The sequence below is a fragment of the Somniosus microcephalus genome, chromosome 16 (assembly GCF_052327205.1).
Source record: "Somniosus microcephalus isolate GS21.2 chromosome 16, FLI_Smic_1.0, whole genome shotgun sequence".
NCBI classification, from domain to species: domain Eukaryota; kingdom Metazoa; phylum Chordata; class Chondrichthyes; order Squaliformes; family Somniosidae; genus Somniosus; species Somniosus microcephalus.
In genome coordinates, this window is record NC_141002.1 from 47,975,544 (window position 1) to 47,991,930 (window position 16,387).

Consider the following 16,387-nt stretch of genomic DNA (forward strand, 5'->3'; position numbering starts at 1 on the left):
GTGGGATTGCGGACGTGCACTGAGCGAATTCTCCTCGCCTGTTCTGACGACTCAGCTCCGAGCCACTTTGTCATCAAATCTAGTTCTTCTCTGGCTGACAGATTCAAGTCCTTGGTGGTACTCGGGAAGGACGCTTTCCATGCCCAATAATTTTCAGGACGGTCATCAAATTCTAGAAGACCTGAACTTAACAATTCTCGGCGGATGAGGTAGCTAGCGAGGTCTTGTGCACCTTGTGGCTCGGGTAAGGACTGCTTGGCTGGATTGGCCGAGTGCTGTGGAGGTCTCTGCAGGTAAGTCTTACTTGTTTCTTCTCTTTTAAGCTCAGTGTCTCCGAAAACAGGCTGTTTGTTACTGTGGTGAGTAGCTGCTTCTGCGTCGAGATACCTGGATGTTTCCTTGAAGAACAATTTGGAGTGTTGTTGGACATACTCACTTGTACGTTGCACTGGACTGAGGGGCTGTTCTGGAACATATGGTTCATGGCTGTGCTCCCTGCCTTCGTTCTCCTCACCTTCTTCATAAGCTTCAGCTTCAGCGGCAACTCTCTGGCTTTGGAGAATGTGGAGACTGGCGTCGAGGTCAGCTCTCTGCTTCATCACACTAGCGTCGAGGTCGGCTCTCTGCTTCATCACACTAGCTTCTTTTTCAGCGAAGGACAATTGAGCCTGGGTAGCTTTTGCCTTGGCATGTGCTTTGGCGGCTGCAGAAGCTGTCGATGACGACGGTCTGCTGGACCGCCGAGATGATCTAGAGGATGCTTTAGAGGACTGTGACTTAGCATCATTTGCTCGAAGAGGCTCATGCTTCTCGGTTGGCTGGTCGACGCCCTCTATGGTATATTGTCTTCCTGAGCGTAGACTCATGGTAGTTGGGTGGTATCTTCCTGTGCTTGAGCCCGCTGTGCTGCTGTCTTTTCACTATTCTGCCCTTGCAGCGCGTTCCTATGCAGAGCTAGACAGGTAGCTAACAACTTGATATCTTCCCATAAAAATCACAGGGCTTGACTTTTCTTGTAAACTTTACTGAAAGATTCTTATTGTGAAACTGAAATACAATACAGAAATAGAAGCGCACATTAGTATACAAGCACATAACTGATATGCATACACAAATGTACGCCTGAGCAACACAGTACATTTGGCATGTAACTTACCAAAACACGTGGAAACACAGCTTACTGTGAATATACATTTAGCAAACTGAAAGGCATTCTCTTACATTCACTTTAAATTAGCCCTGTACATAGTGCATCAAAATACAGCTACAAGTTAACCAGCTAGACAGAGAGCGAGCACCTCACGGCTAGCTGTGTAAGTTTGCTTACAGAGAAAAGTTACAAACTAAACATTTTCTGCAAAATATAGTGTACACTAATCATCTATAACATTCTCAAGTACTTACAGACAAATAGCGTCCAAGGCCGGAGCGTAACAAGAAAATAACTTCCCAGACCATGTGTCGAGCTGCAGGTCTGTGATATACAGTTTACTTTACTGCACTTGCTAGGTACCAAATATCCACTAGGTGGCGGCACACAATGGAAATCGACCCAAATTACTCAAACCCCTGAATTAACTGGAAAACTAACATAAATTCCTAAAGAAAGGCAGCACAAGTTGAATATATACAAGTGTGATGCCTCAAACATGATGGACAAAACATGCTCTATACACAAGACTAGAGATAAACATAGATGTTTCTCCGTGGGGACTGTTCATCATAAGACAGCGACAGATCTTTCTAAACCATCCTTGAATGTTAACTTTCTCTCTTGCTTATGAACTTTAGGTTGTCAAGTCCAGGCTTCCATTTGCCAATGTGAACATTGTCCTATATTAGCAGCCAGTTCTCCAGCCAAAATGGCCAGAGCTCCTCTCCGTTCCTGGTTGAACACTTCTGTTGATCAACTTAACTTACTGGAACTTGCATTTTCTCCTCCAGTCTTACTGTCACTGATTGGTTAATGGATTCAGTTCTGGGACATTCTGGAGCCTTGCTTCTATATTTTTTGTCTGGCAATTGTACACAAGTCCACATGCAAACCTCATATTTTGTGAAGCCAGTTGGAACTGAGTGGACCTCCTGAATAATCTGATTCAGTTTGGCCCCAGGATCAGAAAAGCATCTAGGAGCTCAAAAATGCTAATGATACAGTTTTTTAATAAGCTGACAGAAGATTATAAGTTCTGACGAAGGATCACAGACCTGAAACGTTAACTCTGTTTCTCTCTCCACGGATGCTGCCTGGCCTGCTGAGTGTTTCCAGCATTTTCTGTTGTTATTTCATAATTATAAGCTTGTTTGGCTTGGTCAGCACAGCCTGCCAATGACTGAATGACTTAAGTTCTGCTTTTGTTTTAGACGCGAATATAGGATTACATTTCTTGTGTGCATATTACAGAATATTTTTCTCTGTGACACCAGAATTGAAGTTTTGCTATAATCAAGTGTTTTGTATCTTATTTTATGTGTTTTGAGAAATTTAAATAAGCGTCGTTGAGGTTCAGTAATATTGATTTTGGTTTTTTTCTATCAGGGCTTATCTGGTGGTACCACAGTTTCAGCCACGATGTTGGTAGCATGCAAAGTTGGCATTCCATTGTTTGTGACTGGCGGGGTCGGAGGAGTGCATCGTGATGGACAAAACAGTAAGAGATTTGTAAGACCTGCTGCAAATATCCAAGACTCATACTCATGCGTAATTTTTCATGCATAATTTTTGATACATTTATAAAGCAAATTTTAGCAACTCCGTAATACAGCCACCCAACATCTAACTCTTAGTTAAATGAGTAGAAGGGATAAGGTCCGCTCTAATGCTAAGTCAGGGGAGAAAGAAAATGTTACAATATGTATACACACGTTCAGGGCAACGGTACAGCAAGTAGGAACTCAACCAAGGGGAATTGGGTGTTACAGTACCGATATACTCAATCCGTGAGTGTTACAGTACCGATATACTCAATCCGTGAGAGTGTTACAGTACCGATATACTCAGTCCGTGAGAGTGTTACAGTACCGATATACTCAATCCAGGAGAGTGTTACAGTACCGATATACTCAGTCCGGGAGAGAGTGTTACAGTACCGGTATACTCAGTCCGGGAGAGAGTGTTACAGTACCGATATACTCAATCCGGGAGAGAGTGTTACAATACCGATATACTCAGTCCGTGAGAGTGTTACAGTACCGATATACTCAGTCCGGGAGAGAGTGTTACAGTACCGATATACTCAGTCCGAGAGAGATTGTTACAGTACCGATATACTCAGTCCGTGAGAGAGTGTTACAGTACCGATATACTCAATCCGGGAGAGAGTGTTACAGTACCGGTATACTCAATCCGGGAGAGAGTGTTACAGTACCGGTATACTCAGTCCGGGAGAGAGTGTTACAGTACTGATATACGCAGTCCGGGAGAGTGTTACAGTACCGATATACTCAGTCCGAGAGAGAGTGTTACAGTACCGATATACTCAGTCCGGGAGAGAGTGTTACAGTACCGGTATACTCAGTCCGGGAGAGAGTGTTACAGTACCGGTATACTCAGTCCGGGAGAGAGTGTTACAGTACCGGTATACTCAGTCCGGGAGAGAGTGTTACAGTACCGATATACTCAGTCCGAGAGAGAGTGTTACAGTGCCGGTATACTCAGTCCGGGAGAGAGTGTTACAGTACCGGTATACTCAGTCCTGGAGAGAGTGTTACAGTACCGATATACTCAGTCCGGGAGAGAGTGTTACAGTACCGATATACTCAGTCCGAGAGAGAGTGTTACAGTACCGGTATACTCAGTCCGAGAGAGAGTGTTACAGTACCGATATACTCAGTCCGGGAGAGAGTGTTACAGTACCGGTATACTCAGTCCGGGAGAGAGTGTTACAGTACCGGTATACTCAGTCCGGGAGAGAGTGTTACAGTACCGGTATACTCAGTCCGGGAGAGAGTGTTACAGTACCGGTATACTCAGTCCGAGAGAGAGTGTTACAGTACCGGTATACTCAGTCCTGGAGAGAGTGTTACAGTACCGATATACTCAGTCCGGGAGAGAGTGTTACAGTACCGATATACTCAGTCCGGGAGAGAGTGTTACAGTACCGGTATACTCAGTCCTGGAGAGAGTGTTACAGTACCGATATACTCAGTCCGGGAGAGAGTGTTACAGTACCGGTATACTCAGTCCGAGAGAGAGTGTTACAGTACCGGTATACTCAGTCCGAGAGAGAGTGTTACAGTACCGATATACTCAGTCCGGGAGAGAGTGTTACAGTACCGATATACTCAGTCCGAGAGAGAGTGTTACAGTACCGATATACTCAGTCCGAGAGAGAGTGTTACAGTACCGGTATACTCAGTCCGGGAGAGAGTGTTACAGTACCGATATACTCAGTCCGAGAGAGAGTGTTACAGTACCGGTATACTCAGTCCGGGAGAGAGTGTTACAGTACCGGTATACTCAGTCCGAGAGTGTTACAGTACCGATATACTCAGTCCGAGAGAGAGTGTTACAGTACCGATATACTCAGTCCGGGAGAGAGTGTTACAGTACCGATATACTCAGTCCGAGAGAGAGTGTTACAGTACCGATATACTCGGTCCGGGAGAGAGTGTTACAGTACCGATATACTCAATCCAGGAGAGAGTGTTACAGTACCGATATACTCAGTCCGGGAGAGAGTGTTACAGTACCGATATACTCAGTCCGGGAGAGAGTGTTACAGTACCGATATACTCAGTCCGGGAGAGAGTGTTACAGTACCGGTATACTCAGTCCGGGAGAGAGTGTTACAGTACCGATATACTCAGTCCGAGAGAGAGTGTTACAGTACCGATATACTCAGTCCGAGAGAGAGTGTTACAGTACCGATATACTCAGTCCGGGAGAGAGTGTTACAGTACCGATATACTCAGTCCGGGAGAGAGTGTTACAGTACCGATATACTCAGTCCGGGAGAGAGTGTTACAGTACCGATATACTCAGTCCGAGAGAGAGTGTTACAGTACCGATATACTCCGTCCTGGAGAGAGTGTTACAGTACCGATATACTCAGTCCGGGAGAGAGTGTTACAGTACCGATATACTCAGTCCGAGAGAGTGTTACAGTACCGATATACTCCGTCCGAGAGAGAGTGTTACAGTACCGATATACTCCGTCCTGGAGAGAGTGTTACAGTACCGATATACTCAGTCCGGGAGAGAGTGTTACAGTACCGATATACTCAGTCCGAGAGAGTGTTACAGTACCGATATATTCCGTCCGAGAGAGAGTGTTACAGTACCGATATACTCAGTCCGAGAGAGAGTGTTACAGTACCGATATACTCAGTCCGAGAGAGAGTGTTTCAGTACCGATATACTCAGTCCGAGAGAGAGTGTTACAGTACCGATATACTCAGTCCGAGAGAGAGTGTTACAGTACCGATATACTCAGTCCGGGAGAGAGTGTAACAGTACCGATATACTCAGTCCGGGAGAGAGTGTTACAGTACCGATATACTCAGTCCTGGAGAGAGTGTTACAGTACCGATATACTCAGTCCGGGAGAGAGTGTTACAGTACCGATATACTCAGTCCGGGAGAGAGTGTTACAGTACCGATATACTCAGTCCGAGAGAGAGTGTTACAGTACCGGTATACTCAGTCCGGGAGAGAGTGTTACAGTACCGATATACTCAGTCCGAGAGAGAGTGTTACAGTACCGGTATACTCAGTCCGAGAGAGTGTTACAGTACCGATATACTCAGTCCGGGAGAGAGTGTTACGGTACCGATATACTCAGTCCGAGGGAGAGTGTTACAGTACCGATATACTCAGTCTGGGAGAGAGTGTTACAGTACCAATATACTCAGTCCGGGAGAGAGTGTTACAGTACCGATATACTCAGTCCTGGAGAGAGTGTTACAGTACCGATGTACTCAGTCCGAGAGAGAGTGTTACAGTACCGATATACTCAGTCCTGGAGAGAGTGTTACAGTGCCGATATACTCAATCCGAGAGAGAGTGTTACAGTACCGATATACTCAGTCCGGGAGAGAGTGTTACAGTACCGATGTACTCAGTCCGAGAGAGAGTGTTACAGTACCGATATACTCAGTCCGAGAGAGAGTGTTACAGTACCGATATACTCAGTCCGAGAGAGAGTGTTACGGTACCGATATACTCAGTCCGAGAGAGAGTGTTACAGTACCGATATACTCAGTCCTGGAGAGAGTGTTACAGTACTGATATACTCAGTCCGGGAGAGAGTGTTACAGTACCGATATACTCAGTCCGAGAGAGAGTGTTACAGTACCGATATACTCAGTCCTGGAGAGAGTGTTACAGTACCGATGTACTCAGTCCGGGAGAGAGTGTTACAGTACCGATATACTCAGTCTGAGAGAGAGTGTTACAGTACCGATATACTCAGTCCGGGAGAGAGTGTTACAGTACCAATATACTCAGTCCGGGAGAATGTGTCACATCCCTTAGGTTATGTAGTGGTACAGGTCTGGTTAGTGGTCAGGTACAGGAGGGTGTGACTGCGACTCAGGCAGGTAAGGGCACCCCACATGCAGTGCTGGAGGAGTCTCGGCCTTTGCCCTTATCCAACAGATATGAGGTTCTTGCTGCCTGTTTGGATGAGGGCAGAGTCCGCAGGGCGGATGAGCAAACTGACCACAGCATTGTGGTACAGGAGGCCATTCAAGTGGGGGGAGTGAAAAGGAATGTTGTTGTGGTAGGGGGCAGTATAGTCAGGGGGGTAGATATTGTTCTCTGCAGCCACGACTGGGGATTCCAAAGGCTGTGTTGCCTGCCGGTGTTAAGGATATCTCCTCGCGGCTGGAGAAGAATTCGTTGGGGGAGGATCCAGTTGTCGTGGTCCATGTAGGAACCAATGGCATGGGTAGAACTAGGAATGAGGTTCTGCTGAGAGAATTTGAGGAGCTAGGATTCAAATTAAAATGTAAAAGGTAATAATCTCTGGATTGTTACCTGAACCACGTGCAAATTGGTATAGGGACAAGCAGATCAGAGAGTTAAATGCGTGGCTCCGAGAGGGGTGTGGGAGGAAAGGGTTTCAATTCATGAGGCACTGGTACCAGTACTGGGGAAAGAGGGAGCTGTTCCGTTGGGACGGGCTCCACTTAAACCAGGCTGGGACCAGTGTCCTGGCGAATTGAATAACTAGGGCTGTAAACTAAACGTGGGGGAGGGCGGAGGGGAGGGGTCAGGTGAGGAAATTTAGAAATCTAAAGAGTGAAGTCAAGGCAATGGAGCAGTGTAGCGATTTGGGTGAAGATAAGCAGAGTGTGACCGGAAGGGACAGCGGGGGGGAAATTCGGGAGGGAGTGTTACAGTACCAATATACTCAATCCGGGACAGAGTGTTACAGTACATACCCACACAATGGAAAGATTTGAAAATTTGGGACTGTTTTTGTAGAACAGAGGATATTGGAGAATGATTTGATGAAAATGTTTAAAATTACCAAGGGATTGGTCAGGGTAGATAGAAATAGGATCTTTCCAATAATTGAGGCATCTAGAACAAAGATTAAACATAAGTGATTTAGGACCAAGAGCAGGAGAAACTTTTTATTTTAGCAGGTTGTGAGGCTGTGGAATGGAGAACCGGAGTTGGTGATTGAAGCATCATCATCATTAAAGAACAGTTAGATAGGTGATTGAAGGAAAGGGGGATGAATTGAAATGGAAATCGGGTTGGCACATGGGTTTCGGAGTACTGCTCATGTGGAGGATACACACCAACGTGGACTGATTGGGCTGAATGCAGTAGTTTCTTTATAATTCTATGTAATGTGATATGGAACCGAGCTGAAACATTCTGGGGCAAATGCTACCAATTGACCACTCGTAGATACAACCGCCCTTCGAAGGAAAGGGAGGTGGGGTGGCTATGCTAATAAAGGATGGAATCACTGCAATAGTGAGAAATGATATTGGGTCAAAGGATCAGGATAGTGAAACAGTTTGGGTGGAGATAAGGAATAATAAGGGGAAAAAGTCACTAGTGGGCGTAGTCTATAGGCCTCCTACCAGTTGCAACTCTGTTGGTCGGAGTATAAATCAGGAAATAGTTGGGGCTTGTAATAAGGGAACAGCTATAATCATGGGGGATTTTAACTTTCATATTGACTGGACAAATCAAATTGGGCAGGGCAGCCTTGAGGAAGAGTTCATAGAGTGCATTAGGGACGGGTTCCTTGAGCAGTATGTTACTGAACCAACAAGGGGGCAGGCAATCTTAGATCTGGTCCTGTGTAATGAGACAGGATTAATAAAAAATGTCCTAGTAAAGGATCCCCTTGGAATGAGTGACCATAACATGGTTGAATTCCAAATTCAGTTGGAGGGTGAGAGAGTTGGATCTCAAACCAGCGTACTAAGCTTAAATAAAGGAGACTGAAGGTATGAGAGCAGAGTTGACTAAAGTGGACTGGGAAAATAGATTAAAGTGTAAGACGGTACATGAGCAGTGGTGTACATTCAAGGAGATATTTCACAACCTTCAAGAAAAATATATTCCACTGAGGAAAAAGGGGCGTAAAAGAAAAGACAGCCATCCGTGGCTAAGTAAAGTAATAAAGGATAGTGTCCGACTGAAAACAAGGGCATATAAAGTAGCCAAATCTAGTGGGAGGATAGAAGATTGGGAAGCATTTAAAAGCCAACAAAGAATAACTAAAAGATTAATTAAGAAAGGGAAGATAGATTATGAAAGTAAACTAGCAAAAAATATAAAAACAGGTAGCAAGAGTTTCTAGTTATATAAAAAGAAAAAGGGTGGCTAAAGTGAATGTTGGTCCCTTAGAGGACGAGACCGGGAAATTAGTGGTGGGGAACATGGAGATGGCAAAAACGCTGAACAAATATTTTGTATCAGTCTTTACAGTAGAGGACACTAAAAATATCCCAACACTGGACAAACAGGGGGCTATAGTGGGGGGAGGAGCTAAACATGATTAAAATCACTAAGGAGGTGTACTCGGTAAGATAATGGGACTTAAGGCAGATAAATCCCCTGGACCTGATGGCTTACATCCTAGGGTCTTGAGAGAAGTAGCGGTAGGGATTGTGGATGCATTAGTGGTAATTTTCCAAAGGTCCCAGCAGATTGGAAAACTGCTAATGTAACGCCCTTATTTAAAAAAGGAAGTAGACAAAAGGCTGGAAACTATAGACCAGTTAGCCTAACATCTGTGGTTGGTAAAATGTTGGAGTCCATTATTAAGGAAGCAGTAACAGGACATTTGGATAAGCATAATTTAATCGGACAGAGTCCGCATGGTTTTATGAAGGGGAAGTCATGTTTGACAAATTTGCTCGAATTCTTTGAGGACGTAACAAACAGGGTGGATAAAGGGGAACCAGTGGATGTGGTGTATTTGGATTTCCAAAAGGCATTTGACAAGGTGCCACACAAGATTACTGCTCAAGATAAAAAATCACAGGATTGGGGGTAATCTACTGGCATGGGTGGAAGATTGGCTATCTAACAGAAAATAGAGAGTTGGGATAAATGGTTCATTCTCGGGTTGGCAATCAGTGACTAGTGGTGTTCCACAGGGGTCAGTGCTGGGACCCCAACTCTTTACAATCTATATTAACGATTTGGAGGAAGGGACCGAGTGCAACGTATCCAAGTTTGCCGACGATACAAAGATGGGAGGGAAAGCAGTGAGTGAGGAGGACATAAAAAACCTGCAAAAGGACATACAGGCTAACTGGGCAGAAATTTGGCAGATGGAGTATAATGTTGGAAAGTGTGAGGTTATGCACTTTGGCAGAAAAAATCAAAGAGCAAGTTATTATCTAAATGGAGAGAAACTGCAAAGTGCTACAGTACAAATGGATCTGGGGATCCTGGTGCATGAAACACAGAAGGTTAGTATGCAGGTACAGCAGGTGATCAGGAAGGCCAATGGAATCTTGGCTTTTATTGCAAGGGGGATGGAGTATAAAAGCAGGGAAGTCTTGCTTCAGTTATACAGGGTACTGGTGAGGCCACACCTGGAATACTGCGTACAGTTTTGGTTTCCATATTTAAGAAAAGATATACTTGCTCTCGAGGCAGTTCAGAGAAGGTTCACTCGGTTGATTCCGGAGATGAGGGGGTTGACTTATGAGGAAAGGTTGAGTAGGTTGGGCCTCTACTCATTGGAATTCAGAAGAATGAGAGGCGATCTTATCGAAACATATAAGATTGTGAGGGGGCTTGATCGGGTGGATGCGGTGAGGATGTTTCCACTGATGGGTGAGACTAGAACTAGGGGGCATAATCTTAGAATAAGGGACTGCCCTTTCAAAACTGAGATGAGAAACTTCTTCACTCAGAGGGTAGTAAATCTATGGAATTTGCTACCTCAGAGAGCTGTGGAAGCTGCGACATTAAATAAATTTAAAACGGAGATTGACAGTTTCCTAGCTGATAAGGGAATTAGGGGTTACGGGGAGAGGGCAGGGAAGTGGACGTGAGTCTAGGTTTGGATCAGCCATGATCCTATTGAATGGCGGAGCAGGCCCGAGGGGCCGTATGGCCTACTCCTACTTCTTATGTTCTCAATGTTATGTTAACAACTGAAGTAAAAAAACTGCATACACTTTCCAGCCCTCTGGGGAGCATCAGTACATAAGTAAGGAAACAAAGTATGATAAATCTGCTTCACATAGGTTCATTAATACATCTTGTTAGACCTTGTTTCATGGAATATCCCACCAGATTGTTGGATTGGTGTTAGGTTAACTGCTCTGAACGTAACAGATGATACCACTATTGTTTTTACAGCACTGGATATAAGCGCAGATCTGACGGAGCTGGGACGCACCCCTGTTGCTGTCATTTCAGCAGGAGTCAAATCCATCCTGGATATTGGACGAACATTGGAATACTTGGTATAGTGTTTCATAGTCATTTATAGAGACATATTATCCCTTCACCACTAACTTTGAATTCAGCCTAGTCTGATGGATGAACCTCTTTTCCATTCTTGTAAAACAAGTTTGAATCAATCGCAAACGGGTTCCGAGTGAGTGTAAACCCACAGCGGACACTGCAAATAATTTAACACAAATTAGTACTCAATTAATCTTACTCTGAGAGGCCTCCATCATAGCTGGTGTTGGAAATTGAATGTTACAGTAGTGCGGTAGGTGTGTTGATGTATATTCACAGAATCACAGAAACCCCACAGTGCAGATAGAGGCCATTTCGGCCCATCGAGCCTGCACCGACACATATACCACCCGATCCCCGTAACCCCTACACCAACACATATCCCACCCTATCCCCGTAACCCCACGTATTTAATCCCCCTAACACTAAGGGTCAATTTATCATAGCCAATCAACCTAACCAGCACATCTTTGGACTGTGGGAGGAAACCGGAGCACCCGGAGGAAACCCACGCAAACACGGGGAGAATGTGCAAACTCCACACAGACAGTCGCCCGAGGCCAGATTCGAACCCGGGTCCCTGGCGCTGTGAGGCAACAGTGCTAACCACTATGCCACCGTGCGGCCCCTCGTAGAAAAGGCTTTATTTTGTACCTGACCTGGAGTGCTTAATGCTGGCAGTGGGTGAGAAAAAGCAAAGATTACATATGTAGCCTAAACTGACCAGCAAGATACCATTGTCTTTTGATCTGATCACACCATTGAATACGTAGCAGGGATCAGCACTTACTACAGTAACGTTTTCAGTGGGCTCTGTGGTACCAGCACACTAACATTGATACAAGAATGAGGATGGACCGACTTTTCAATTGTTGTAAGTTCTAGTGTGCAGGTACGACAGAGCCCACTGAAAATATTGCTGTACTAAGTGCTGATCACTGCCGTGCCATTGGCTGTAAGGTCAGGGTTCACGCTCCGTGATTCACTCTCCAGACAAGTTCCCCCGCTTTGTACCATCTGCACAGGTAGCAAGTGGGTGCTTGGTTCTCATTTTCCCCTCTCTTGCACTCCTCGGATTCTACTTTTCTCCCTTTCTCACCCTCTTTTTTTCATACTCCTCTGATTCCCTTTTTCCCCCCCTCTTTCCTATACCTCCTCATGCCAATTCAAGAAAAAGGAAAAAAAAGACTTGCATTTCTATAGCACTTTTCACGACCTCGGGAAGTCCCAAACGCTTTACAACCAATGAAGTACTTTTGAAGTGTAGTCACTGTTGTAATGTAGGAAACATTATGCTGTAAGAAGAGCATTGGAAGATGTCTGTCCTCCGAGAAATGGATCTGTGAGTGATGCAGGATGAAAGTAAAGTTGCGGCAAACAGCTGTTACTTTGGATAATATTCACAGTTAACTCTGTTTTTGTTTACTTTAGGAGACACATGGGGTATGTGTGGCCACATTCGGAAAGACGCGTGACTTCCCAGCATTCTTTACCCCAAAAAGTGGCTTTCAATCTCCTTATAATGTCACCGACGAAGAGGAAGCAGCCCAGCTTATTGGTAGGTTCGGTCTGCTTGGTTTGCTCAGAGACTACAGTATTATCAGATGGTACACAGTAAATTGTTCATGAAAATCTGCACCACACCCGCTGGTTTCAGAGCTCTGCGTAGAAGAGGTCAAGAAATTATCATGTCATCGGGCAGTGATTGCAACTGTTTGAATTTGTTGATTTAGATCGCAATTGTTTAAATTTCTCCAGTAAGTGCAAAGCCCAGTGTTACACGGAACCATATAGACTGGGAAAGTCCCAGGTTCAAACCCCCCCCCCCCCCCCCCAGTTTCTACTGAGTTAACTTTCTCAGCCGAAGCAGCAGTAAGGGTATTACAATTGGTCTCGGGGGCCCCTAGCTTGGGGAAAGAGCCGGGGATTCCACTCCTGATCACAAATGCACGTGTGCGGATAGTATTGGGCTTCACTCTGCTACCTGCCATGGTGGAATAGCCTGCCAACACCCAGTATGAAATTTCACACAGAAAGAATGGTCACTTGGGTGAGGATCCAGATGGCTGTAAGATTGAGCCAGTGCCTTCAGGAGAGGAGAGAAAAGGGAACAGAAATTCCTTCCTTGGCACGTTTATTGATATCCGTGCGCTTCCCAAGGGAACACTTGTTGTTCCGTGTGTGCTTCTACTCCACTCCCATCGATGGAGAAATGTCTGATTTCAGTTTAAACTGTCTTGAGATATCTGTGTCAAAGCAATGGAAATGGTTCTGTGATAAACAGGATAGATATTATCTCTCAGGCTGGACAATACGGCTCCGGGTAGAACTAGGCATCAGTTACTAACCAGCTGTGTATAGGTCGGGGAACGACCGTACCAGGGACTGTTTGGTTTGAACTACACTTGAGTTTGTTGAAACTTATATAAACCTGGCTTGTCCATTACTGCCTTATGGTGACTAGTTTGCCGTGGTATATAACAATTATATCTATCCTGCATTTAAATAGGAATAGTGAAAGAAAAAAATCTCCCAAGAGCTGCAAGCAATGGCAAACAAATGGAATAACTTTAATCCAAATTAAATGTTCAAAGGGTCAGTTTAGGTGTATGAGATTTAATAGTGTTTCAAGAGCCAGTCATGGCTTTGCTGCTGTGACTTAATGCGGGACTGACAGATGTAACCAGCTGGAAGAGCTAGAAGTGACTGGGCAATAAAGTGAAAGTATTTGTTATTTTATATTTTAATAGCCAGTGCCCATAAGTTTGGCCAGGACAGTGGTGTGCTGATTGCTGTCCCTATTCCAGAGGAGCAGGCAGCATCAAGTCTGGTTATTGATGATGCCATCCAGCAGGCTGTGGAAGAGGCAAGGTAAGAAACACAAAAACAACAATCTTGGTAACTAACACAGTGACTAATGATATTTTGGGTGTGAATTTCCACAGGGATTTCTCCCATGTATCTGCATAACTTCAGCAAAAGAGCCACGGAAACCCCTGTAAGCAATGTTTATCTAGGGTTTATACAGCTTTTCTGCCAAAGTTACAGTAAACAATCAGGAAATTCACCCCCTAAGCCTCACCTTTGTCCAGCTGGGTCTGTTGATAATCAACAAGACAAGTGCAGATATGTTCGGGTGCTGGTCTCGCAGGGTGTCAAGATTTAACCTCTGTCTGGGAGTCAGTGGTTCATTTGCTTGAGTTATGAGGCTGCCTGTTCTTTACAAAAGATGTGTGGAATTCCTCCATCTCTTAGTATCTTTCCTCACAAAAAATAAAATGAATAGGCTGAGTCGCATATTCAGCCTTGTGTTTCAAGATGGAGATCCTCCAGCCATTGAACTTGTACAAGTAGTGCAATCATGTTCTAGAACAAAAATTGATTCTGCTAGAAACACTCAGCAGGTCATGTCCTGTCCAAACTACAGCCATCCATTGGGACACATGCAGTCCCCTAGAGCCAGAAATCTGGCCCTCAAAACCCAGGCACCTAAGTGTTAAATATGTTTATATTTCTTATTCACAGGCTTGTCCTGTTTGAATTTTGTCAGCCTGCAGGTTTGGAAAAGGCTTCTTCATGGTGGATTAATCCTAAATCAGAACACCAATATCTGTTAGTGTCAGCAACTTGAGAAATATGCTAATTAATGGGAGGATGAAATGAAACTTTCATATGTGGCCCCTGAGGCTCCATAGTGGCCACCTGTTGTGGCCATGAAGACAGAGGGCTGGATTTTCTCAGCCTCGAGGAGGTGGGACTGCCGGTAAAGTAGCAGAAAGTGGGGGCGGATGGCAAGCCTGCCCCCATCCCGCCTCCGTGTCCTTTTGCCAGGAGGCGGGAAGATGTGCTACTTCGGGTCCCAGCTCCTGGAGGCGGGAATGGGATTAAATCCTTTTAACTGCCTGTTAACAGGTAGTTAATAGGCAGAAAAAAGGATTAGTGCCATTTTACCTTCTCGGATGAAGGCTTCCCGACCTCTAAGATCCCCGCCGGGTTGGAGGAGACGTGAATGAGGTCTGCGGGGGTAGGAGGCACCTGGAAGTAAGATGTAGAGGTGAGTGATTGGTGCAAGTGTGGAGTGGTAAGTATGGAAGCTGAGTGTTAAGTGTTAAAAAATGTTCACTTACCTTGTTTTCTGCCTACAGCTTTCATCCACCCTGGATCGGGAGACCCGACATCTTCCTTGTCGATTTCACAGACTGGCTGTTGGATCCTCCGACCCAACAGCCATCTGAAGTCTACAAAGTTGAAAGATTTGATGAGTCCTGAACACAAGGACTCATCAAACTACAGAGAATGTCAGTGTTTGACAGCTTCACCGAGCTGTCAAACGCTGACATTTCTTCTTTCAAGAAGTCTTGACAGATGCTCTGTCGTGACTTCCCCCCTAATTGGCCTGCTGAGGCTGCAGGGCGGGCTTAACAAGGTCAATCAGGGGAAAATCACTCTGGTTGGTCAGAAGATGATGGAGGCGGGACATTGACCTGACAGGCAGCAGTCCCACCTCCAACTCTTCTCCATTGAGAAAATCCAGCCCAAAGAGTTTGGACATCTCTGATCTAGAGGGGGGACTGATCATGACGTGACACTTCTTGTTTCTCCTCCACCAGGGATAAAGGGATCCTGGGCAAGGATGTTACTCCCTTCATTCTAGACAGAGTTTATAAGCTCACCCAAGGAATTTCCTTGACTACCAGTATCCTTTATATTTTAAACCATTTTCCTGCCAGCAGCATGTCTTCTACACAATTCATTTCATATGGACAAGAACATGAGTACAGAAGAACTAAGCAGGTCCAGATATACAAATTGAAGGCTATGCAAGGTTAAGTGCACCCCTAGACTTTTGTGGTCATTCCTGCAGACACCATCAGTCACCTGGGAGGAACACAGATGGTGTCAGAAACCACATTGATCAAAGTACAAATGAATTTGGAAAACTTCTTATAAATTGGAAGTGAAAGCATGAATACTCACTCGCTGGTACTGGCACATTAGCAGCATTTTTGGCTCTATCAGGTGCAGTAAAAGTATGGGGTTGATTTCTCGGAAGCTAACTTTACAGACAAATAGCAACTGTGTCATCTTCATAGTTCCTGAATAATTAAATATGGAGCCTGAGCAGGTACCTTGGATTATGCTGGGGTGGGAGGGGAAAGAGACAATACATACAGGGACTCGGGGGTTATCTGAGTGAGTCAGACTATTCAACTTTTTGTCAATAAACTTCCAAAATGTTAACTTCTATCCCCTAGTATTTGAACCATTCACCTAAGTGACCCATTTGCCTGAATCAACTGTGTCAATCCCTTTCAGTCTTGAAAACTCCAATTACATCACCTCAAAGGCAACTCCTTTCCAAGAACACAAGTCCTACTTCCTTCATATTTCCTTGGAGATTAAATTCCTGCTATCCAGAATTCGGTTTGCAGGTAAATCCCTATCATGTCACTTAATTTAGAGGTTGGATTTCATCACTATTATCTT

General features: G+C 44.8%; 1 protein-coding gene across 1 annotated transcript in view; it reads left to right on the forward strand.

Annotated features, from left to right (window-relative positions):
* The window catches only part of LOC147106133 (uncharacterized), a 122,500-nt gene that overhangs the window by 28,488 nt on the left and 77,625 nt on the right, over positions 1-16,387 (forward strand). Inside the window, exons 5-9 of the mRNA XM_086008944.1 lie at positions 2,540-2,651; positions 10,793-10,899; positions 12,332-12,458; positions 13,651-13,771; positions 15,511-15,596. Coding sequence (XP_085865070.1) covers positions 2,540-2,651; positions 10,793-10,899; positions 12,332-12,458; positions 13,651-13,771; positions 15,511-15,596 — 553 coding nt within the window. The remainder of the gene's footprint in view (positions 1-2,539; positions 2,652-10,792; positions 10,900-12,331; positions 12,459-13,650; positions 13,772-15,510; positions 15,597-16,387) is intronic.